The sequence below is a fragment of the Aquarana catesbeiana genome, linkage group LG03 (genome assembly GCF_042186555.1).
Source record: "Aquarana catesbeiana isolate 2022-GZ linkage group LG03, ASM4218655v1, whole genome shotgun sequence".
NCBI lineage: Eukaryota > Metazoa > Chordata > Amphibia > Anura > Ranidae > Aquarana > Aquarana catesbeiana.
Window position 1 is genome coordinate 282,012,563 of NC_133326.1, and position 23,074 is coordinate 282,035,636.

The 23,074-nt window shown below is 43.9% G+C and overlaps 1 protein-coding gene across 1 annotated transcript in view; it reads left to right on the forward strand.

Annotated features, from left to right (window-relative positions):
- The window catches only part of CEP83 (centrosomal protein 83), a 142,725-nt gene extending 126,271 nt beyond the window's left edge, over nucleotides 1–16,454 (forward strand). Inside the window, exons 13-15 of the mRNA XM_073623560.1 lie at nucleotides 749–852; nucleotides 5,622–5,808; nucleotides 14,798–16,454. Coding sequence (XP_073479661.1) covers nucleotides 749–852; nucleotides 5,622–5,808; nucleotides 14,798–14,977 — 471 coding nt within the window. The 3' untranslated portion in view covers nucleotides 14,978–16,454. The remainder of the gene's footprint in view (nucleotides 1–748; nucleotides 853–5,621; nucleotides 5,809–14,797) is intronic.
- Nucleotides 16,455–23,074: the final 6,620 nt, after the last annotated feature.

Consider the following 23,074-nt stretch of genomic DNA (forward strand, 5'->3'; position numbering starts at 1 on the left):
CCTTACCCCCTCATTAACATGCTAATGACATTTTTAAATAAAACCTTTCCATTTTCATTACATATCATATTTTAGACTTAGTGACTCACTGGGTCTCTGTGATTCCTTATGCAGTGCAGGCAGATTATGGCTGGTAGAAGGGGTAGACAAGGTGTCATGATGTTTTCAGGAAGAGATGTACAGCATCCTGTCTTGAAAGGTGTAGATGAACAGGAATCAAGCATGGGCCCAGTAAGAAATGGCATACTGATCCTTCAGTTCTGAACCCTGAAAACTGTGACAGTCGGTAATCTAAAAACCACTGTGTGTGATACAGGAGAAATTCCCAAATACACCCACTGTAGACTCCTTAATGCTTCTCCCTACTAAAAAACATGCTTCCTGGATAGTGTTTGTAGCCCACTGATTGGTTTAACTTGTTGTTCATACTTCTTAACACTTCAGAAATCTGCATTCAGTATTTTCAGGTGACTGTACTGGGGGGGTTGAGGAGTTTATAGTTTTGTGGAGTTGAGAATTCCTTAACTGCACAATCCCAAATTTAGCATGCGGTGTTCCCCCAGGCTCTTGCTGGCAATCTGACTAATTATATCCATGTTATCAAACCTTAATTTGATTTAGCCTTTAACAAGTTATTATTTTATTTTGTTTTCTTTAGTAATTTATGTGGACTTTGGTGTGGAATGCTTGACGTGGGGATGTATTTGAATAGTATGTTTAATGTATGTTTTTGTTTTTTTTAACGTAGAGAAAAAACATAAACGACAACAAGTGTAAAAGACTACAAGAAAGGGTAGAAATTTTGGAGGCAAAAAAAGAAGAATTGGAGACGGAAAAATCTGTATTAAATAGGTGAGTTTCCGATCAGGCTAGTGTGTAATGGTTAGTGTGATGATAATTTATTTCTCCTGGGACTTTAAATGAGGCACAACAGATTCGACCAGTGAATAACTAGTTTCCAACATTGTTGTTTAATAAATGATGAAATATTGCATACAAAAAGAGGATAAAATGGTAACAAGCTGATTTGTAATGAATCCATATTAATGTATTTAATACATAAATATAATGACCATATACAGTCCAACTGTCAATACATGATTAAACTAAAGTTGCATCCAAAATCTTGATGCGTTTAGTGACTTTGTTCACTTCTTCAGGAGTAAATGCATGTATAGTATTAATGAGCTAAGAATAAATATTATATAAATAGTATTTCCAAATGGTGATCGCCAGGGGAGTCTCACCCGGGAGCTGTGGAAGTGTGATTCAGCAAGAACCCAAGGCGACAAACGGGAAGCAGATTCAATGTGGGTAAGCAATCCATGATTGCACCCAAAGTAGTTGCATGAATCAAGAGCTGTGAGCCAAAAGTGTTGCTTCTCAGTATCCTCATGGGAAAAAAAAACCTCTTGGGGTTGCTTAGTCACTCTTCCACAGCTTCGGGTGAGACTTCCTTGGCGATCAACAGGGAACCAATGGAACAGAGTCACGAAACGCTTTGAGCTTTTGGATGCAACTTTAGTTTAATCATGTATTTACAGTTGGATTGTTTATGGTCAAAATTATTTTTAATTATGTATGAAATGCACTAATATGGATTCATTACAAATCAGATTACCATTTTATCCTTTTTTTGTATGCAATATTTATTAATTTCTTCATTTATTCACCAACATCCTAACTGTAGCCAGCTGGCTATGCAGCTTTCATCTTCACAGCTGGCTGTCGACTGGGCATGTGCTAGTCGCGCTGCGCTTTGTGAAAAGTGCCACAGTCTTCCGGGACCTGTTACGTGTCCGAGAAGACTGCAGGAGAGGAGGGGAACGTACGCTCAGATTGCCTGAGAGGAGGAGGACAGGAGTACTAAAAGCGGAACTTCCCCTTTTGGGTGCCGTTCCACTTTAAAATTCGCAAGCCCCTCCCAGAACATGGCTTTAACCCCAGGAATGCATCTTAACAGTTATTTTTGAGCATATCTGTTGGGGTTAATATACTGATTTTATCAATGTTAACCCAGAGCACTATTAAGCAAGATATTTCTTAAACAGCCCAAGTGGAATAAACACTCGTTGTCCCACAGTCTGCACAGCATCAAAGAACACTAACTGACTGTTGTTAACTGCTGATGGCTATGATAAGGAGGACCCTGATAACCTAAAAAACTGATGAGGAGTAATCAAAATGAATAATTGGGGGCTATAAAATCAATTAACGGTATGCCCCTTTATCCAGCCCTGTCTGGTATCTGAAACACATCTGCAGTATAGGTTTTGAGTTAAAGCTAAACTCCAGGCAAACACATTTTCATTTTAATATATTCCTCAATAGCCGCAAAGGATATAAATCCACTTTGTGTGCACCAAATGCTTTTACAAATGCAGATTTTCCCTTGTAAAACTCACTGTGCTGTACATAGCCTGTGCAGAGGGCAGAGCTGTGGGAGGGATTCAACATGCCCCACCCACTACCTACAGAAAACTACAGAAGGTGGTGGAGACTAGACCAGTCATCCTGCAGAAGACAGAGAGTAGAAGTGACTGGTCTTTATTACAGGAAATTCCTAAGCAGAGGCAAAGATCACACTGGATTACTGCACAGATGTGGACAAAATACACAAAGCACGCCAAGATTCAAGGAAGATTATACAGTACATCTGGAAGGTATTCACAGCGCTTCACTTTTCCCACATTTTGTTATGTTACAGCCTTTTTGCAAAATGGATTAAATTCATTATTTTCCTAAATATTCTACAAACAATACCCAAAATTGACAATGTGAAAGACTCTTGTTTGAAATCTTTGCAAATTTATTAAATATAAAAAACAAAAAAAAATCACATGTACTTAAGTATTCACAGCCTTTGCTCAATACTTTGTTGAAGCACTTTTAGCACAAATTACAACTTCAAGTCTTTTTGAGTATGATGCTACAAGCTTGGCACACCTATTTTTGAGCAGTTTCTCACATTTTTTCTTTGCAGGACCTCTCAAGCTCCATCAGGTTGGATGGTTGGAGCGTTAGTGTAGATCCATTTTCAGATCCCGTAGCCACTCCTTTTTCATCAAAGATGTCTCTGTACATTGCTGCATTCATCTTTCCCTGTTCCTGACTAGTATCCCAGTTCCTGCCGCTGAAAAACATCCCCACGGCATAATGCTGCCACCACCATGCTTCACTGAAGGGATGGTATTGGCCAGGTGATGAGTAGTGCCTGGTTTTCTCCAGACATGACGCTTGCCATTCAGGTCAAAGAGTTCAATCTTTGTTTCATCAGACCAGAGAATTTTGTTTCTCATGGTGTGAGAGTCCTTCAGGTGCTTTTTGGCAAACTCCAGGCAGGCTGTCTTGTGTCTTTTCTTGAGGAGTGGCTTCCGTCTGGCCACTCTACCATACAGGCCTGCTTGATGGAGTGCTGCAGAGATGGTTGTTGTTCTTCTGGAAGGTTCTCCTCTCTCCACAGAGAAATGCTGGGGCTCTGTCAGAGTGACCATCGGGTTCTTGTTCACCTCCCTGACTAGGGCCCTTCTCCCCCGATCACTCAGTTTGGCCTGGCGGCCCGCTCTAGGAAGAGTCCTGGTGGTTCTAAACTTCTTCCATTTACGGATGATGGGAGCCACTGTGCTCATTGGGAACTTCAATGCTGCAGAAATATTTCTGTACCCTTCCCCAGATCTGTGCCTCAATACAATCCTGTCTCAGAGGTCTACAGACAATTCTTTGGACTTTATGGCTTGCTTTGTGCTCTGACATGCACTGTTAACTGTGAGACCTTATATGGACAGGTAAGTGTCTTTCCAAATCATGTACAGTCAACTGAATTTACCAGGAGGTGGACTCCAATCAAGTTGTAGAAACAACTCAAGGATGATCAGTGCAAACAGGATGCACCTGAGCTCAATTTTGCGTGTCTTGGCAAAGGCTGTGAATACTTATGTACATGTGTTTGTTGTTTTTTTTTTTTCAATGAATCTGCAAAGATTTCAAACAAAATTATTTCACGTTGTCATTGTGGGGTATTGTTTGTAGAACTTTGAGGAAAATAATTAATTTAATCCATTTTGGAATAAGGCTGTAACGTAACAAAATGTGGAAAAAGCGAAGCGCTGTGATTGTGAATTCTTTCCGGATACACTGTGCATGACTCTTGTATTTAGACGATATTGGCTGATCCCAAATTCATCGTTAAGCTGGATAACATTGTTCTAACTCTATAATTCTATAATTGAGCTTTATTAAAAAAAATGTATAAATGACCGTATGATTTTATATATATATATATATATATAATATTATGAGATATAAGAGGCAGATTGGACACTTTTCTCTTTCTAGGGAATCTACACATAGGCGATACCTAATGATTAGTCTCTATCCACTTGCAGCATAATTGTAATATACATACACTGTATTGGTTGTCTGAATGTAAAGTATGGTAATCCTAAATTATGAATATTATTAGGAAATATACATAGTGAAAGGATCTGCTAAAAGATTTAAAAACCTTTCAAAACTTCTGTTCCTGACCCCTTTACTCTTGTGGTCGGTTAAGGAAAGGGCTCGGTGACGTGCAGTGTGAGTTGACACAACCTTTGCCACAGTTATTATTTTTACTTTCGTGTTTGAAGTCGGGGCCCATTCACACTGTTGTATTGCAATAACATGTATTACTGCAAAGTACATTAACGCACATTCATTTGAATGGGCTTTCCCAAACAAATGAATGTGTGCTAAAACGCATGTTAATGCAATGCACCCGGACACCAAGGTGTAAAAGGGCCCTCAATGTTTGTGCAATTAAAACAAGATATGCTTATTCATTCATTCCTAATTTTCTGCAATATACTGTCACTTGTTCTACTGTGGGGCAGAAAATGTTAAATAATGTACTTGCCTTACCTCTCACCCCTTCAGCCTGCGTTGCCTAGATCCGAATAGCCCAAATCTCGTGAGAAGATGCTACTGCCCTGTGCTGTAGCATCATCTCACAAGATTTCAGGTACTCCATTTTCTTTGAGCTCTTGTTGAAAGAATGGTGACATCACCCCCTGCTGTATGGAGGTCTGCTTTATCACAATTTTTTTTTTCCGCACAAATGGTCAATGCCTAATACAAGGAACCTCACATCACACAAAACCCTTATGTAAAGAGTGGAAGCAGCCTCCGCCTAGACTCCGTCAAGGCTACACCCCCAACATGTTTCACCCCGCTCATTCCCTTGGGGGGGCGAAACATGACTGGGTGTAGCCCGGACAGAATCTAGGCTGAGGCTGCTTCCACTCTTTACAGGAGGGTTTTGTTTAATGTATATGAATTCTGAGACAAGTTCTTTCCCTGTCTGCACTACCAGTGGTTGTCAGCATGTAAGGATCTACTGGAGCTCCATCCTTAATTTTTTTGTATGGGTCACAATGCCTAATACCCTCCCTGCCTATGAAGTACCCCATGATGTGCCCCTCAAAGGCCTGCAGTGGTCCACTTACAGTTATGTAAAACTTAGTTACCTTATCTAGCAACCAAATTCTGAAGTAAAACTGAAGACTTGAAATGTTTGCATCATTTTTTTTCCCCTCAAATGTAAACAGATTGGTCTATAATTAATTTTTTTACTCCTGCTTTAGACAAAACATTCCCCAAGAAGAGTATGTACGTCTTCAGAAAAGGTTAAAGGACCTCCAGCGGAGACACAATGAATTTCGCACTGTAATACTTGGACCCAACATTGCCACATCTGGCTTTCTGAATCCAGCTAGTTACCTGTCTTCCACATTGGTTCCAGGTGCTGGGTTTTCTGTGCATAGTGTTCAGGTAAACCATGTTCTCGCCTTCATTGACTTCACAATAGGAAATTTCATTATGGAATTATTTCAGCAGTATCTTAATGTGCATGTAAAAGATGTATATTTAAATATGTACACAGCATGCAGATACCGGAGCACGCTGTATTTAACTACAATATAAGGTGAATGAAAAATTGAATTCCGCTCAGATCCCAGCCCATTAGTCATGCCCCTCTGACATGTTTCACCCACACTGGGCCTAATCTACTGAGCTGAAGCCAGTCTTTTATTCACTTTAAATACAGTGTCTAGCGGTATCTGCATGCTATATTACATTTTGGAGTGAGATGCTCTTTCTTCTAGCAACTAAATACAAAGTGTAAACCTGGGAGATTGACACTGCAGGGTTTGGAGCGGCGCCGATCTGTTATGGTGTTGGTAAATATGTACATAGCTCATCCCCCACACAGTTACAAAGCACCCCCTAGGAGCACATTTAACCCTTTGATCGCCCCTGATATTAACCCCTTCCCTGCCAGTGTCATTAGTACAGTGACTGCATACTTTTAGCAACTGATCACTATTAGTGTCACTGGTCCCCAAAAAAGTGTCAGGTGTCCAATTTGTCCGCCGCAATGTCGCAGTCCTGCTGAAAATCGCTGATCGCTTCCATTCTTAGTAAAATAAATAAAAATTCCATAAATCTATCCAATAGTTTGTAGACGCTATAACTTTTGCGCAAACCGATCAATATACGCTTATTGGGATTTTTTTTTTACCAAAAACATGTAGCAGAATACATATTGGCTTAAAAATTGATGAGTAAATTAGATTTTTTTTTTTTACATTTTTTTATTGGGTGTGTTTTATAGCATAAAGTAAAAAAAAAATATTTATTCTTTTTCAAAATTGTTGGTCTTTTTTTGTTTATAGCACAAAAAACAAAATCTGCAGAGGTGATCAAATACCACCAAACGAAAGCTCTATTTGTGGGGAAAAGGGACATCAATTTTATTTGGGTACAGCGTTGCATGACCACGCAATTGTCAGTTAAAGTAACGCAGTGCCATATCGCATAAAATGGCCTGGTCCTGAAGGGGGGTAAACCTTCCAGGGCTGAAAAGGTTAAAGGCTAACATTCCTGTTTAAAGCGGTTTTCCATTTCGAGTGCAAAGGTTATACCCAGTAATGGAGCCATATAGGATTTTCCTGGACCTCCCCATGTCAGCCTACTATGGGTCAGCTTCGCCCCCTCTGACCCCTCCAGGACCACCTTTTTTCTTGCTTATAAAGGGCGGCTGTCGGACCAGCCCAGTGTTCTTTTTTTCGTCCTCGCTCCGGATGCCTTTTGAAAAAAAAAAAAAAAAAAAAAATTAATTATAATGTGAGTGAAGAATGGGTCGAGTTAAATCCTGGTCGTGTTAAGCCTCTCCCAATACAGAAGACCCCCCCAGATGGGCTGTAAATCTCCCAAGGTGGTGGGTTCCCATGGTGCAGGGACATTTGCTAAACAGTTTAAATAACTGTGCTGATCGCTGGCAGACAGAAACAGGCAGGTGTGGGGCTGTGTTTGTTTTACTTGCAGCTGTTTACCTGGCTTTCCCTGGTGGCTAGCGGTCTGCTGGGTTCTGTAGTTCGCCCCTCGTGTGTCTGAGCGGGGCAGGTGACATCACAACGGCTTACCTTCTCGTGCGGTTGCCTAGCAACCGCCAGGACACTTCTCACTAACTTACGCCGCTGCCAGCCTTAAGGGGCAGTGTTTCTATGCTCTGGCTTCCCTGCATTCCTCTCAGCGCTCCAGCTCGTCAGGCTGCTCTGCCTTAAGGTAGGCTGTCTTCTCTACTAATGCTGAAGGCTTGCTGTGTTTGATACCGCTGTACACTGTGCATTGAACCCCACACTTGCCTTCCAGGTCCATCTGCCTGCCTGTTTTCTGCCTATTTGCACTGAAGAACCCATGGAAAGGTTTTTACCCATGCTTTTCTTTTTTATACATAGATAGATAGATATATCTATCGGTTGATCGATATATAGATTTTTTTTTTTTTTTTTTTATTTACGTATGTGTTTTTTGTATGCATATGTATTCAGATTTTATTTTATCATTTTTTTAATTTTTATTTATTTTTTTTTTTTAAAAGAGAGCACCTCTTCTGTCTTTTACAGAGAGAAAAGCCCAGTGCAAGCTAAATGCCCGCAAAGAGGCTCTAAGGCTGCTGCACTGCATCAAAAAAGTAAGAAAAAATCAAGACATGCCAAATCGCAGAGTCACATGCAGGTTTCCTCAAGATCTCGGTATTCCAGATCCCCTTCTCCTGTGCCTCATTGCAGTCACTCATGCCTGAGCCAAATGGGATTAGGCCATCGAAAAGCCTCCGGAAAGACCAGATCCAGTCGCAAGCACAGGGTGCAGTCTTCATCCAGGTCCTCCTCTCCAAGTCATTTGGAGGAAGCAGGCTGTTTGGCCTGTGCGGCTGAAGCCCTTCCAGGAAAGTTAGTGTGCGCTTCCTGTCTTCAAGAAATTGCGCGAGATAGAGCATCTGAAGCTCATCAGGTGAAGTCTTGTATTAAATCTGCAGTCAGGGAAGGGCTAAGAGGTGCGTCCAAGAAAAGCGCTCGACCAGCATCCTCTACGGCAGATTCGGATTTGGAGACAGGCGGAGAGTCCGACTCCAATTCCTCAGAGGCCGAAGTAACCCCTGAATCACACACCTTCGATTTTGCATTAGTCCCCATATTGGTGGAAGCAGTGAAAGACGCATTGCAGTGGCAGGAGGAAACCCCTCCGCCAAAAAAACAACGGAAATACTACCCAGAACTGAAGAAATCCCTGCCTTTCCCCTCATTTTTGAGATCCAGGAAATATTGGAGGATGAATGGGCTAGGCCGGAAAGAAAGTTTAGCATCAATAACAGATTGTCAAACTTGTATCCATTCAGCCAGAAGGATGCGGAGTTGTGGAACACTACCCCCAGGGTGGATGCCTCACTGCAGCGTTTGGCCCGTCATATCACTCTACCATTAGAAGATTCGGTCTCTTTCAGAGATCCCGTGGATCATAGAGTGGACACTGATTTAAAACGATTGTATTCAGTGGCGGAGGGCGCATGTAGGCCGGCGTTGGCCCTTACCTCTGTGGCTGCAGCCCTCAAAAGTTGGGTATCGGAGTTGGATGGTGGTTCCTCAGAAGAGCTTGGAGCTGGCAGTCCCTCGCCGCTGCAATTCATTAAAACAGCTGTCGAATTCCTGGCAGAAGCGGCCGTTGACCAGGTCAGAATGACAGTGAAGATCATGGCCCACTCCACGACAGCTCGAAGAGCATTATGGTTAAGACACTGGTCGGCAGACAATTCTTCAAAACAGAGCCTATGTTCAGTGCTGCTTGATGGTAAACTACTTTTTTTGAGCATGGATTTCTGAGCACTAAGCACTAAGATTATTACAAGCACGTTGGATTGTTTCTATGTACTCTTTTATGGACTTTATATACATTTATTTTAATATATTGGATTCACAAATCACGTGCTATATTTTTGTGGATCTGATATTTACACTTAGTGTGTGGCACTTGGCACTTTTTTTTTTTGTATTTTTCACTTATTATATGTTACTGTGATACAGGGGGTCCCCGGGTTACAAACAAGATAGGGACTGTAGGTTTGTTCTTAAGTTGAATCTGTTTGTAAGTCGGAACAGGTACATTTTTTAAGTGTAGCTCCAGCCAAAAAAACTATTTTTAAGCTTTTTGGATAGCATAGGGAAGGGTTAACACCCCTGTAACATTTGTTTTGCTGTGTCTGCCCCTGTTCAGAAGATTTCACCTCACTTTCTGTCCCAATGACAATTGGATTTTGAAAATTTTGGGTTGTTGTAGAAACAAGGATTGGTGATAAAGCATCAGTGGAGGTACCTTTTCCCCATAATAGCTCTTACAGGAGTGAATTTCCCTTCCTAGGGGTAGATTTCCTCTCACTTCCTGTTGTCTCCCTCCGTTTGTAAGTAGGAGTCGTTTGTAAGTCGGATGTTTGTAACTAGGGGACCCCCTGTACATGACTTTGCACGCTATATCTCATGTAAAGTAGATATATAGATATAGAGATATATATATATATATATATATATATATATATATATATATATATATATATATTGAATTTTGATCTAATATATATTAACACCGGTTGAATAATTGCTATCTTTAATTGGATGTCATATACGTCCAGCACACTGTACACTCATTGCACTTTAAACACAGTGTTTCCTCTTTAATATCTATTCATTTTATTTGCATTTTCTTACACTAAGGCTGGAAAGGTCATTTATACGGTATTTTTAGCAAATCATATACACATCAATTTTATTACTACTTGTATAATTTACAGATTTACATCTACACCTTAGTGCAGCGTATTTTTTGTATATACTTTTTGGTAAACCTTTGGAGTCAGCGATTCAACGCGTATCCGGGGGTAAATCGGGCCTAATTCCGCAAGAAAAGAGAAGACAGCAGCAGCCTTTTCGCCCAGTAAGAATGTCCAGGGAAGTTTTTAAGGAAGCAAGTTACAGACCTGGCAGGCCATTCTCCAGACAATGGAGACCAGCTGGTTCATCCTTTCGTAAGGCCTCCAAGTCCAAACCCGGCCAAGCCACAAAGGCCTCTGACCAGATCTTTTGAAGGTTTCTCCGCCCAAGACCCTCATGTGGGAGCGAGGTTCACTCAGTTCGAGAGGGTTTGGGCGAACGAAATTCAGGACGCGTGGGTTTTGGCCATAATTCGAGATGGCTATCGTCTTGAATTTGGCTCAAGACCGCCACAGTCCCTGTTTGTGGAAAACTAACTCCCGGCTTCCTCGGAGAACAGGCACTGTTTGCAAAATTATATAGACGAATTGCTGACATCGAAATCCCGGTGCCAATGCAAGAACAGGGTCTAGGAGTCTATTCTCCGTTGTTCCTAGTATTGAAAGCTTCGGGAGGTTTCAGACCCGTATTAGATCTGAAGGCTTTAAATTCTTACATGAGGGTTCTGCCTTTCAAAATGGAGTCATTGGAGACGATCATATCCGTGGTGAAAAAAGGAGACTGGATGGCCTCCATCGACCTGGCGGACGCCTATTTAGATGTTCCCATCCATCCTGCTCATCATCGTTTCCTCAGGTTTGCAGTGGAAGACTCTCACTGCCAGTTTCAATGCCTCCTGTTTGGCCTTTGCACGGCACCCAGAACCTTTTCGAAGGTGCTCTCAGCCGTCATTGCAACCCTCAGAATCAGAGACGTTCAAATGTTTTACTATGTGGACGATCTGCTACTGTTAGCCTCTTCAGAACATCTTCTTCAGCATGTGGCCCTCACCTGTGAAACACTGGCTCGGTTCGGCTGGCTAGTCAACTACCGGAAGAGCCAAATGCAGCCAACCCAGGTTTTAGAATACCTGGGGGGTGAAATTCGGTGGTGCTGACTACCGATGCCAGTCTCCTGGGTTGGGGAGCTCACTGCCTGGGCCAGCAGGCTCAGGGTCGGTGGCCCCCACACATCTCACAAACGTCAAACTTCCTGGAATTGGAGGCCGTTCGGCACGCTCTTCTAGCTTTCCGACCACTCTTGAAAGATCAAGCAGTAAAAATATTGTCGGATAACAAGAACACTGTCGCGTACGTGTCCCGCCGGGGGGACACCAGGAGCCGGGTCCTCCTTAAGTGGCATGCTGATTGTTCCTGTGGGCAGAGAAGAATCTAATTTCCCTGACGGCAGCCTATCTCCCAGGGCCCGAGAATACCCTGGCAGACCAGTTGAGTCCGAACTTTGGGGATCCCGGCGAATGGGCCTTGAATCCGAAATTCCTGCGAAAGATCTTCAGACTTTGGGGGTTGCCTGTAATAAACCTCATGGCATCGATAAAGAACGCCCAGCTTCCTTGCTTCTTCTCTCGAACATACCATCCGCAAGCTTACGGCCAAGATGCTCTGTCCAAACCACGGGACTTCCCCCTGGTGTATGTGTTCCCTCCGCTTCCTTTAATCCTCAAGACCCTGTTGAAGATTTACAGGGAGAGGGTCACAGCCATAGCAGTCCTACTATTCTGGCCCAGGAGGCCGTGGTTCCCACTAGTGTGGAAAATGAAGATGTGTCAACCAATCCTGCTGCCACCTTGTCGGGATCTCCTGTTCCAAAACGGAATATGTCACCCAAACCCCAGGAGGCTGAGGTTAATGGCATGGAAATTCAGAGGAGATCTCTCAAGGGTTTAGGCCTTTCAGAGCAAGTGTTGAACACCTTGTTACAGTCTCGTAAAAAGTCAACAAACTCGACCTATCACCGGGTATGAAAGGCTTTCCGACGCATCGCGGCAGAGAGGGGTTGGCAGCCCGAATCTCCTTCAGTCTCAAACATCTTGGAATTTCTCCAGCAGGGTCTGGACAGTGGCCTGGCTTATAATTCTCTGAAGGTCCATATTTCTGCCCTTTCGGCAATGACGAATTCCAGGTGGGCATTAGATCTTGTCGTGATCTGTTTCCTGAAGGTAGCCATTAAAATCAGACCTCCCCTGAAGTCCTACTTTCCTAAATGGGATCTGACTCTGGTCCTAAAAGCTTTGTTGGCTCCTCCTTTTGACCCGACATCATCCTGTTCTTATTTCATCTAACACTAAGGACTGTGTTCTTGATGGCCATAGCCTCCTCTAGGAGGGTTTCCGAATTATGCGCCTTTTCATCCAGAGAGCCTTTTTGTGTGATTTTTCCCGACAAGATTGTTCTTAGACCAGTTCCTAGCTTTCTACCAAAGGTCTCTACTGCTTTTCACATGAATTGGGAGACTATTCTGCCAGCCTTCACCGTGGACCAGTTGCAGGATGATTGGAAGAGGCTAGACTTGGTCTCCTCTATTTCAGCTTACTTGGAGCGGACTTGCGCAAGCAAGATCAACTGTTCATATTCCCTTTGGGACCTAAAAAGGGCATGGCGGCACCACCTAGGGTTGTCTCATCCTGGATTGTGACGACCATCCAGATCGCTTACGAGTCTCTGGGCCTTTCCTCTCCTGCAGAGATCAGGGCGCACTCAACCAGGGGCATGGCAGCATCATGGGCAGCCTATGCGAAGGTGTCACCCGAGGTAGTATGCAGAGCAGCGAGTTGGAGCGCACCCAACACGTTTATCCAGCATTATAGGCTAAATGTAGCCCTCTCTCCTGCAGAAACGTTTGGTTCTTCTGTTATTTCTGCAGCTGTCGGCCATTAAATTTGTTTAAGCAGCAGTATTATCTCTGACTTGTTTTGTTCTTTCCCTCCCTTATCGAAGGTTGCTTGGTACATCCCATAGTAGGCTGATATGGGGAGGTCCACCCCACCCTATCTTCCGTCGTGAGGAAGGGTATTTTGAACACTGGGCTGGTCCGACAGCCGCACTTTATGGGCTAGAAAAAAGGTGGTCCTGGAGGGGTCAGAGGGGGCGGAGCTGACCCATAGTAGGCTGACATGGGGAGGATCCAGGAAAGGAAAATTACGGTAAGTATGGGCAATAATTTTCCTTAATTTCCTATTCTTTCCCTGAAAGGCTTTAATAAGAGCCTGTGGACTCTTCTGTTTTGGATGGGTTTTTCACTCACATAAGTCTATTGGAATGCAAATTTACTTGAAGCAGGTCAAAAGCATCTATGCTTCTGAATAATCTCAAAAGCATCCCAGTCAGATGCCATTGGCTCTGGTTTTAAGGCCTCTAGAGCTGTCAGCATAATACAATTTACTCTTCACAAGCTTGTCGTGATCTTTTGGACTACTTGTTCATTAGCTAATTTATGGGAGGGGAACTGGGAATTCTGCTCTTTGGCATAAATCTTTCTGTGAGCGGTTTTAATGCTTTCTTATTTAAGTCAAGGCTACATTAACAACTAATTGGTTCATCTGTATGTAGCCTGGAATGTTGTCTTCATTGGTTCATTTTAGTGGGAGAAAAGGCAGGACAAGATACTAAACACTCACTGTTTAATGTACATTATTCCTTCTTTCTCTGTGGATGATGGAACTGTAATTATTTTAATAAAAAAATCATCTAAGTACCTATTTCCTAATCGATATACAGCTGTCACATGACCCAGATCTTTTCTAGCCTGTCTGCAGGGTAAAAGAAGCAGGAGGAGATTCTAGTCCTCTGTTGCTGGTCACATGTTAAAAAAAACAGCCTTTTGGAATACAGAGTAAAAATAAATAATATCAATAAACTGTTTAAATTGTCATACAAACATATATTTAAAATTATTTTTTGGCAATAACATGGTGTGGGTGGATTTATGCCTGTCACAGGCTGTGTCACGCCCCTCCAACCTGTGTCTTCCAATAAGAGGGAGGTGAATCCTCTATCAATCTACATGTAATATCTTTCCCCCATTGTGTTTAGCTGGTTAGTGGGCATGGAGGAGGGAGGGAGGGAGTGGGCTGTCATTTACCACTATGCTTATGGCCACATGTGTGACTCTATAGTCACATGGGCTGCTCAGATGTTATAGGGAGCAAGTGTTCAGCATAGACACTCACTGAAAACTGAGCATGTGCAGAGATGCCAATACTGCTCTGCAAAATCCCTAGCTGAATTGGGGACACGAATAGAAGTTGGAGATGGAGAACAGCAGGATCAACCAGGTTTTTTGCAGAAAATGAAACTCGTAGTGACTGAGCATGTAATACACCATTTTTTGATAGTTTTTGGTGATGTGAGTTTAGTGACACTTTAAAGCTTCAGTTCATTTGTTCTATGAATGACAAATATTTTTTTTGTTTGATATGTTTCTCCTTTTTTTTTTTTTTTATTTCTGTACGGATAATGGTGACTGCAGGGAAGTATGGGGCTCTGTTATGTTTATGCTCAAATCTCTCACAAGTGTATCAGCAAACAGTACACTACGTGCTGCACTTTAAACTGACATCCCTGATTAAAGTGGAAGGCCCTTTTATGGGGAAAGAAGTGAAATAAAGGTATAGTCAACTTAAGTTTTTACTGTAACATAACATGTCTTCCTTTCAGGAGGAGCAGCATCAAAGAGAGCTTTCTATGCTTCGAAATAGACTTGAAGAATTGGAAATTGCACAGATGAGGCAATTAGAAGAACTTGCTCCACCTGCAGAGCGCAGTAAGATAGAGATTGGAGACTCAGAACTTCAGCGCAGGAGAACAGAAGAGGAAGAGAATAGTGGCTCGGGTTAACTTTCAGACAACTCCACCCTAAGGGCCAGTTTACACAAGATGCAGTTCCGTGTGCTTTTTTTTTCTGCACAAAATGCATGCACAGTGTTTTCCATGTATTCCAATGGCTCTAGTTCACACCATGCATTGGTGTGATGGAAAACACCATGGTAAACACTGTGCATGCATTTTTAGGGCCAGTTCACACCACATGCATTCCAGTGCGTTTTTTTTTTTCTGCATCAAAAACACATAGAAAGTAGGTTATATGGTTTTCAGTGGCATAGTTCACACCGCTGCTTGCAGTTCCAGTGCGTTCCAGAAAAAAAAGTAGAACATGCTGCATTTTTCCTGGAGTGGACTGTACTGGAACTCTGTAGGGCCTCTTTCACATGAACAATCCATTCAGGTCCGCCTGTCAGCTTTTTAGGCGGACCTGAACGGACCCTCCATAGACCTCTATAGAGCGTCGGATGTCAGCGGTGACATGTCCGCTGACATCCGACCCGCTCCGATCCAAAAAAGTGTAACGGAGGAAAAACCTACTTTTCCATCCGTTATCGGATCAGGTGACGACGGACTCTACCGAACCGATCATCCGATCCCCCACAGTGTGCAGCGACGGACCTGTCATCTGCCTGCTCAGCAGGGATCGCCAGAGCGATCCCCGCTGAGCAAGCGGATGTTCACGGGGTGGATCATCATGGATCCGTACCGTGTGAAAGAGGCCTAAAAAGAATCAAAAACTCACGGGAATGCACCTAAACACACCAAAATTGCACTGGAACACCCATGTTCTTATTTAAGTTTAAGAAAAAAAAAGGAAAAATGCACTGGACTGCATCAAAAACGCGCATGCAAAAAAGCATCTGGAGCGCATCCGGACTGCGTTTCTATGGTGCGAACTGGCCCTTAGTGCAGAAAAAAAGCACACTGAACTGCGTCTTGTGTGGACTAGCACTAAATGTTGTTTTTTTTTTTTTTAATTATTGCCAACGTGACTGTTTGTAAAGCTTATTGAAATGTAGTATACCGTTTTACATTTTTTATATTATAATATGAAATTTCTGTTAACTTTAAAAGGATTACTGTTTACATAGTTAAAATGTGGCAAACATGGAATACACGCACTGTGATCAAATAGCTTTTCAGAACAATTGAAGGAAACTTGTATTGAAGGAAATATCTAGTCTGCTGTCTCCTTAAAATGTGATTATTTTTTGATTGCTTTACCCTTTGTCTGCTCTGTAGCTTAACATTCTGTGATCCAAACCTGCCATCACCAGGGCAGCAGTGGGTTAACAGAGAAAACGTCTCATCAATGGTTGCAGATTGGATTCTGGGGTGCATCCTGCATTTGGGGAAGAAGAGTGATCTTTGTGCTGCCCTAACTCAAATCAGAAATATCTCAGATATGTTTAGCTCCAATAAGCTGATGTACACATTCATCTGTCATGTTCTTTGATTATCAAATATACTTTATTATCTCCAGTGTGAATTATGTTTATCTGAATTTTTTTTAATGTGATTTCCACTATTTTCTTTTTTACTGTAAGTCAAGCATATGAAATATTTGCACTGTATAAAATATTAGGTTTTGTTTTTTCTGATATGCTTAGTTTGAATTTGAAATGTAATATTGCAGCTCTGTATTATGCCATGAATTCTTTCATGTTTATTTTTGTACTAAGGTTAAAGCGGAACTTCAGTAATTTTTTTCATCTTTCTATCAATTAAATCCACTGCCCTTGTTGTTTTAACTTTGAATAGTAAAGCATTTTTTTCTGCCAGTAAATACCTTATACAGCCCACTTCCTGTTTCTTGCCTGGTAAAAAGCCTAGGCTTATGACATCATGCACAGCTCTCTCTCCTGAGAGTTTGCCAGGAAGGGAGGGGGGGGGGATGAGTCATAAGAGGGGCAATGAGAGCTGCAGAGCTGGAGGTGTGCCTCTTTGTGTCTGTGTAAATCCAGGAAGTAAACAGGCAGCAGCTTCAGCTGCCTGCAGTTAAAATGATTGCAGCCAGACTCAGTGGAGGGAGATTTCTGCAGCATATTTGGCAAGTACAGAATCACAGCATATATAAAATAATATGCAAAGTGGTTGGAGGGAAGCTTCAGAATGGCAAAGATGTTTTTATTACAAATTATGTGAGCAGACTGCAGTTCCTCTTTTAATATGTGGATAATTGTAGGACTATGGACTACCAAAGCAGTTATTATATCCGCACTCTGATATAAAACAAATTTTTAATCATCTCTCTCTCTCCACACCCCCTCCTACCTAGGCAGATATACTATTTTTTCTCATTACCTTGAGAAGTCAGGTATACTCACTTAAGTTCCTCCTCCAGGTCCCTTGCCACCGCTGGATCCGGGTGGGAGGATTGCTGATCCAGTGTTGCGATGCCCTCCAGAGATTGCCAGTTCCCTGCAATTACCTCAAATGATTTTGTCCTCTTCTGGATCCTGAGAGAACACCACCGCTGGACAACTAATAGCTAGGGACCATGTCATGCAGGCACTGGCGTGAACACCCGAAGAAGGACTCCAAGCAGCAAAAGAAGAAAAGACATGGAATGCAGTGATACTGACACTGACGCGTGACTGCAGGCTTAAAGTGGTATTAAAGGTTTGGCTTTTTCTAACAAACATGTTATACTTACCCGCTCTGTGCAGTGGTTTTGTACAGAGCAACCCTGATCCTCCTCTTCTCGAGTTCCCTACTCCAGCGGCCACTGTACTATACCATGCCTACCAATTTGCAGCGCTAGATCCTGCTGCACTTCTGTAATTGGCTGCTAGGACAGCTGTTGTCCTAGCAACTGACATCACCTGGGCTCCCCACCCTCAGCAAGTATCTCCACCCAGCTCCTGCCCCCTGCAGCACACTTCTTCAAGCTCCTCACCTGCCTGCTGGCTGGAAGGACTTATCAAAGTACACTCACAACTCTGATGGGGGACACCTGCTCTCTGATGGGGGCCACTCTGATGGGGGGACACTGATGGGGCCCGAAGAAGGACCCCAAGCAGGAAGTAAACAAAAGAAGAAAAGACGTGGAATGCAGTGACCCTGACACGTGACTGCAGGCTTAAAGTGTTATTAAAAGTTCGGCTTTTTCTAACAAAGATGTTCTACTTGCCTGCTCTGTGCAGTGGTTTTGTACAGAGCAGCCCTGATCATCCTCTTCTCGAGTCCCCTACTCCAGCGGCCGCTGTACTATACCACACCCACCGATCTGCACCGCTAGATCCTGCTGCACTTCTGTAATTGGCTGCTAGGACCGCTGTTGTCCTAGCAACTAATGACATCACATGGGCTCCCCGCTCTCTTCAGCAAGTACCTCCGCCCAGCTCCTGCCCCCTGCAGCACGCTTCTTCTTTAAGCTCCTTACCTGCTTGCCGGCTGGAAGGACTTATTCAAGGTACACTCACAACTCTGATGGAGGACAATCTTGATGGGGGGGGACGCTGATGGGGACACTCTGATGGGGGACACCTGCTCTCTGATGGAGGCACTCTGATGAGGATACTCTAGTGGGGGAACTTTGATGGGGGCACTCTGATGGGGGAAATCTGATGGTAGAACTCTGATGGGGACTCTTGCTGTCTGATGGAGCACTCTGTTGGCGTGCCGGTCTTCCCCTCTCTTGGTCCTCCTCCTCCAGCGGCCGCTGTAACAAAGTCCCGCCTCCAATGATAGGTGGAACACTGATACAGTCCTGGCAAATTCAATCAGTGTGATGTGTATTATAGGAGCACTGGTAAGGCTGCATTGCTGGGCACTGGTAAGGCCGCATTGATAGGCACTGGTGAGGCTACATTGCTGGGTACTGGTGAGGCTGCATTGATGGGCACTGATCAGGCTGCATTGCTGGGTACTGGTAAGGCTGCATTGCTGGACTCTGATCAGGCTGCATTGCTGGGCACCGGTAAGGCCGCATTGCTGGGCACCGGTAAGGCCGCATTGCTGGGCACTGGAAAGGCCGCATTGCTGGGCACTGGAAAGGCCGCATTGCTGGGCACAGGTCAGGCTGCATTGCTGGGCACTGGTCAGGCCGCATTGATAGGCACTGGTAAGGCAGGGTAGGGACTGATGTGAATGTACAATGTATATTTAAAGCGCTGCGTAAATTGATGGCGCTATATAAGTACCTGAAATAAATAAATACATAATAAATAAGGCAGCATTGCACTAGTAAGGCTGCCATGATGGGCACTATTAAGGCTGCATTGATGGGCACTGGAAAGGCAGCTTTGCATTGGTAAGGCTGCAATGATGGGCACTGGTAAGGCTGCATTGCTGGGCACTAATCAGGCTGCATTGATGGGCACTGGTAAGTTTGCATTGCTGGGCACTGGTAAGGTTGCATTGCTGGGCACTGATCTGGCTGCATTGGTGGGCACAGATCAGGCTGCATTGCTGGATACTGGTAAGGTTGCATTGATGGGCACTGGTCAGGCCGCATTGCACTGGTAAGGCTGCAATGTTGGGCACTGATCAGGCTGCATTTGATGGCCACTGGTAAGGCTGCATTTGATGGGCACTGGTAAGGCTGCATTGATGGGCACAGATCAGGCTGCATTTGATGGGCACTGAGGAGTGAGCGGCCTGAGTCCCACTTTGCACAATTGCTACAGGCAGCCTGAGGAGAAGGGCCTCCGTGCCACCACACTCAGCATTCCCGGCCTTACTCCTCTGCACAGCCCAACACGTGTGCGGACACCTTGGGGCAGGAGGGGCCCCACATATCGGAGCCTGCATAGAAACATAGTGCAGGAGGGGCCCCCAGACCTCAGAAAGGCCCTGCATAGAGATATGGTGCAGAAGGGGCCCCTATTCATTGCAACTTGTTTTAGAAATACCCTACGAGGGAACAATTATCACACATTGTGGTGTTTTTTTTTTTTTTTTGTTAGTATAGCATACAGGTTAAATTATTTTGTGGCTACATTTGTTCTATATTTGTTTAATGCATGTGAATATTGGAGGTGTCCTTTTAAACTGCCACTTTACCACGATGTCCATCCATCTTCAAACACGCTGCCCAACGGACCCAAAACATTTTTAAAAATTGAAAAGCTCCGCCTCAATGGGAGGCCTCCCGGGACTGCTGTCTCTTGGCTGTGACAGCCGTTTTATAGGCAAGGGCGGGACCACCCAGTGACATAACCGAGTGATCTCGCCCCTTTCTGATGTCATGTGACGTCAGAGAGGGGCAGGGTCATCCGGTTACATCAGCAGGTGGCCCTGCCCTTGCCTATATAACAGCTGTTAAATACAAAAGACAGAAGTCACCAGGAGGCCTTCCATGGAGGCAGAGTTTCTTCGTTTTTTGGGGGGTTTTTTGTTTTGTTTTTTCTATTTTTCGGGTCTGCTGGGTGGCGTGATTGAAAATGGGTGTACATTGCAGGACACTTTTTAATTTTAATAAAGGAATTTTTGACACTTTTTGATGAATGAGTACAATGTACCCGATACCCAGTCACATGGGGGGGGTGGGATCTGGGGGCCCTCTTGTTAAAGAGGGCATCCGGATTCCGATAAGCCCCCCACCTGCAGACCCCAACAACCAATGGCCAGGGTTGTCGGGAAGAGGCTTTTGTCCCCATCAACATGGGGGGGGACAAAAGCAGCCCCCCCATGTTGAGGCATGTGGCCTGGTATGGTTCAGGAGGGGGGGTGTCCCCCATCTTGTCCTCTAGGCTGCATGCTCAGATAAGGGTCTGGTATGGATTTTTTTTTGGGGGGGGGGACCCACTGCAATTTTTAACAATATTTTGGCGTGCAGTTCCCCTTAAAATCCTTACCAGACCCTAAGGGTCTGGTATGAACTCTGGTGGGGGCACGCCAATTTTTAATTTTTTTTTCCTTGATTTTTCATCTATATTGCCGGGAGCTGGCAATACATTGCAGCCGCAAGCAAGTTTAAATTACATTTTTTCCTTTAGAATTGTAATTTTGCTGCGCCACTGTTCTCCACATTGCACAGATGCACCACTTTACAGACAGTCTAAGGGGACCCCCAGCTATGATATTTAAAGGAATATTTCATTTTTATTATTTCACTTTAAGCATTATTAAAATCACTGCTCCTGTTTAAAACTTTTTTTTTTGCATTGATACATGTCCCCTAGGGCAGTACCTAGGTCCCCATACACTTTTTATGGCAATAACTTGCATATAAGCCTTTAAAATGAGCACTTTTGAATTTTCATGTTCGTGTCCCATAGACTGTAATAGGGTCTGCATATTCGCTAGAACTTTTTGCCTGTTCGCATGTTCTGGTGCAAACTGAACCAGGGGGTGTTCGGCCCATCCCTACTGTGTAATCTCAGGAATGGCTGGACAGAACAATTCCTTCGGTAGTATTTAATCACTTACCAGCTGCTTGGGGTTAGGTAAGGGTTGTAGCATGAGACAGCCTATAAGAAACATTAAAAATTCTTCTGGTAGGTTTAAGCTCTCATAGATGTATTTCATCTGTGTTTTTAACCATTTACATGCAGTTCAGCTTTATCCCTCTCCCTCCCACCCTGGCATCTCTTTAAACGTTCTTAATGCCCAGGGGGGTGGGAAGGATTGGCTGTCACTGTGGTCACTTGATCGGAAGCCAGTCCTGCTGGCTACTGGTGTCTTCAGGACCAAAAGCCATCTTTGGCAGCTCAGTCTTTGCACCCTCCCAGCACATAGACATTACCCAACCAGCAACCCATATGTGCACCATGTGAGTGTTAAAGCCCAGCTTTTTACTATTACACATATGGGTTACTGCGGTGTAAAGGGGTTAAAGAATATAATATGGTATAATCTGTCATTGGTTCATTATCTTCCAGAGCACTGCTAAACCCTTGGTCACTGACAGTCACTAGTAGATCAGATTGGTCCTCCACCCTGCCTCTTGCATCCTCCACTTTAGAGGGGAAGGGCACCTGTGTTGGGGTCTGGGCTTCATCCCCCTCCATCCCTTTTGGTTCCTCCAGGAGAACACCAGCTTTGTGAGAGTGAACCAAGATGTCATTGTGACTGTCATCTGCAGGGATAAATGGGGAGCTTGTAAAGAAAGCCAACCTACGCATGAGTTGACATGCTTGAAGAAGAAAGGAGGAAGGAAGAAGACAGGGGAAGAAAGAAGGTGGAAAGAAGAAGAAACAAGGAAGGAGGGAGGAAGAAAGAATGAGGAAGAAAGAACCAAGAAAAAAGAGGGAGGAAGAAAGAAGAAACGAGGGAAGAAAGGAAGAAGGAAGTCCATCACGTCCAACCTATGTGTGTGATTATATATCAGTATTACATTGTATCCCTGTATGTTGTGGTCATTCATGTGCTTATCTAATAGTTTTTTAAACTATTGATGCTCCCTGCTATTACCACCGCCTGTATAAGTGAATTCCACATCCTTTCATCTTTTACAATAAAGAACCCTCTACGTAGTTTAAGGTTAAACCTTTTTTTTAACGGAGAAGTTTTTATTAAACAATTCAGTATTACAATACAGTCAGTTTCAGACAGTCAGTTCTTGCTTAGTTACAGTATCAGTTCAGGGTATCTATATTCAGCATCTTACAGCTCCATACATGATATACTTCTAACATTTCTCAACTGGTGACAATTTCCAAGTTACTCTCTACTAAATCCGGTGCAGAATTACCTTAGGGTGTTCGATCCCCTTTCCCTGTGGGGGGGGAGGCCTTCAGTTGCTCAGCCTGTGTATTAGGATAGTACCCTTGTCAGGCATGGTTGGGTGTCACCCGGTGGGGACGAGGGGGGGCAGTGACCCCCTTCCGGAAAAGGGGGGGGAAGTCGCGTCCACCCAAGCAGCCCATACCTTGTCAAATTTAGCCAGACATTGCCTATTCTCATAGGTGAGTCTGTACAAGGGGAGCGATGAGTCAACCGCCTTTTGCCAGGATCTCAGTGTAGGGGGTTTGGCTGACTTCCAGTGGATCATTATCTCCCTCCTAACATAGATTAGTGAGAAGGTAATGCAGAGTTTAGCATATCTATCCCCCTCAACCTCCCCTAAATAGCTCAACAGGAGTACCTTTGGGTCCTTTGGTACCTGAGTCTCCATCAGTTCGCTCAACTTCCCTGCTACGTGTTCCCAGTATATTTGGATTT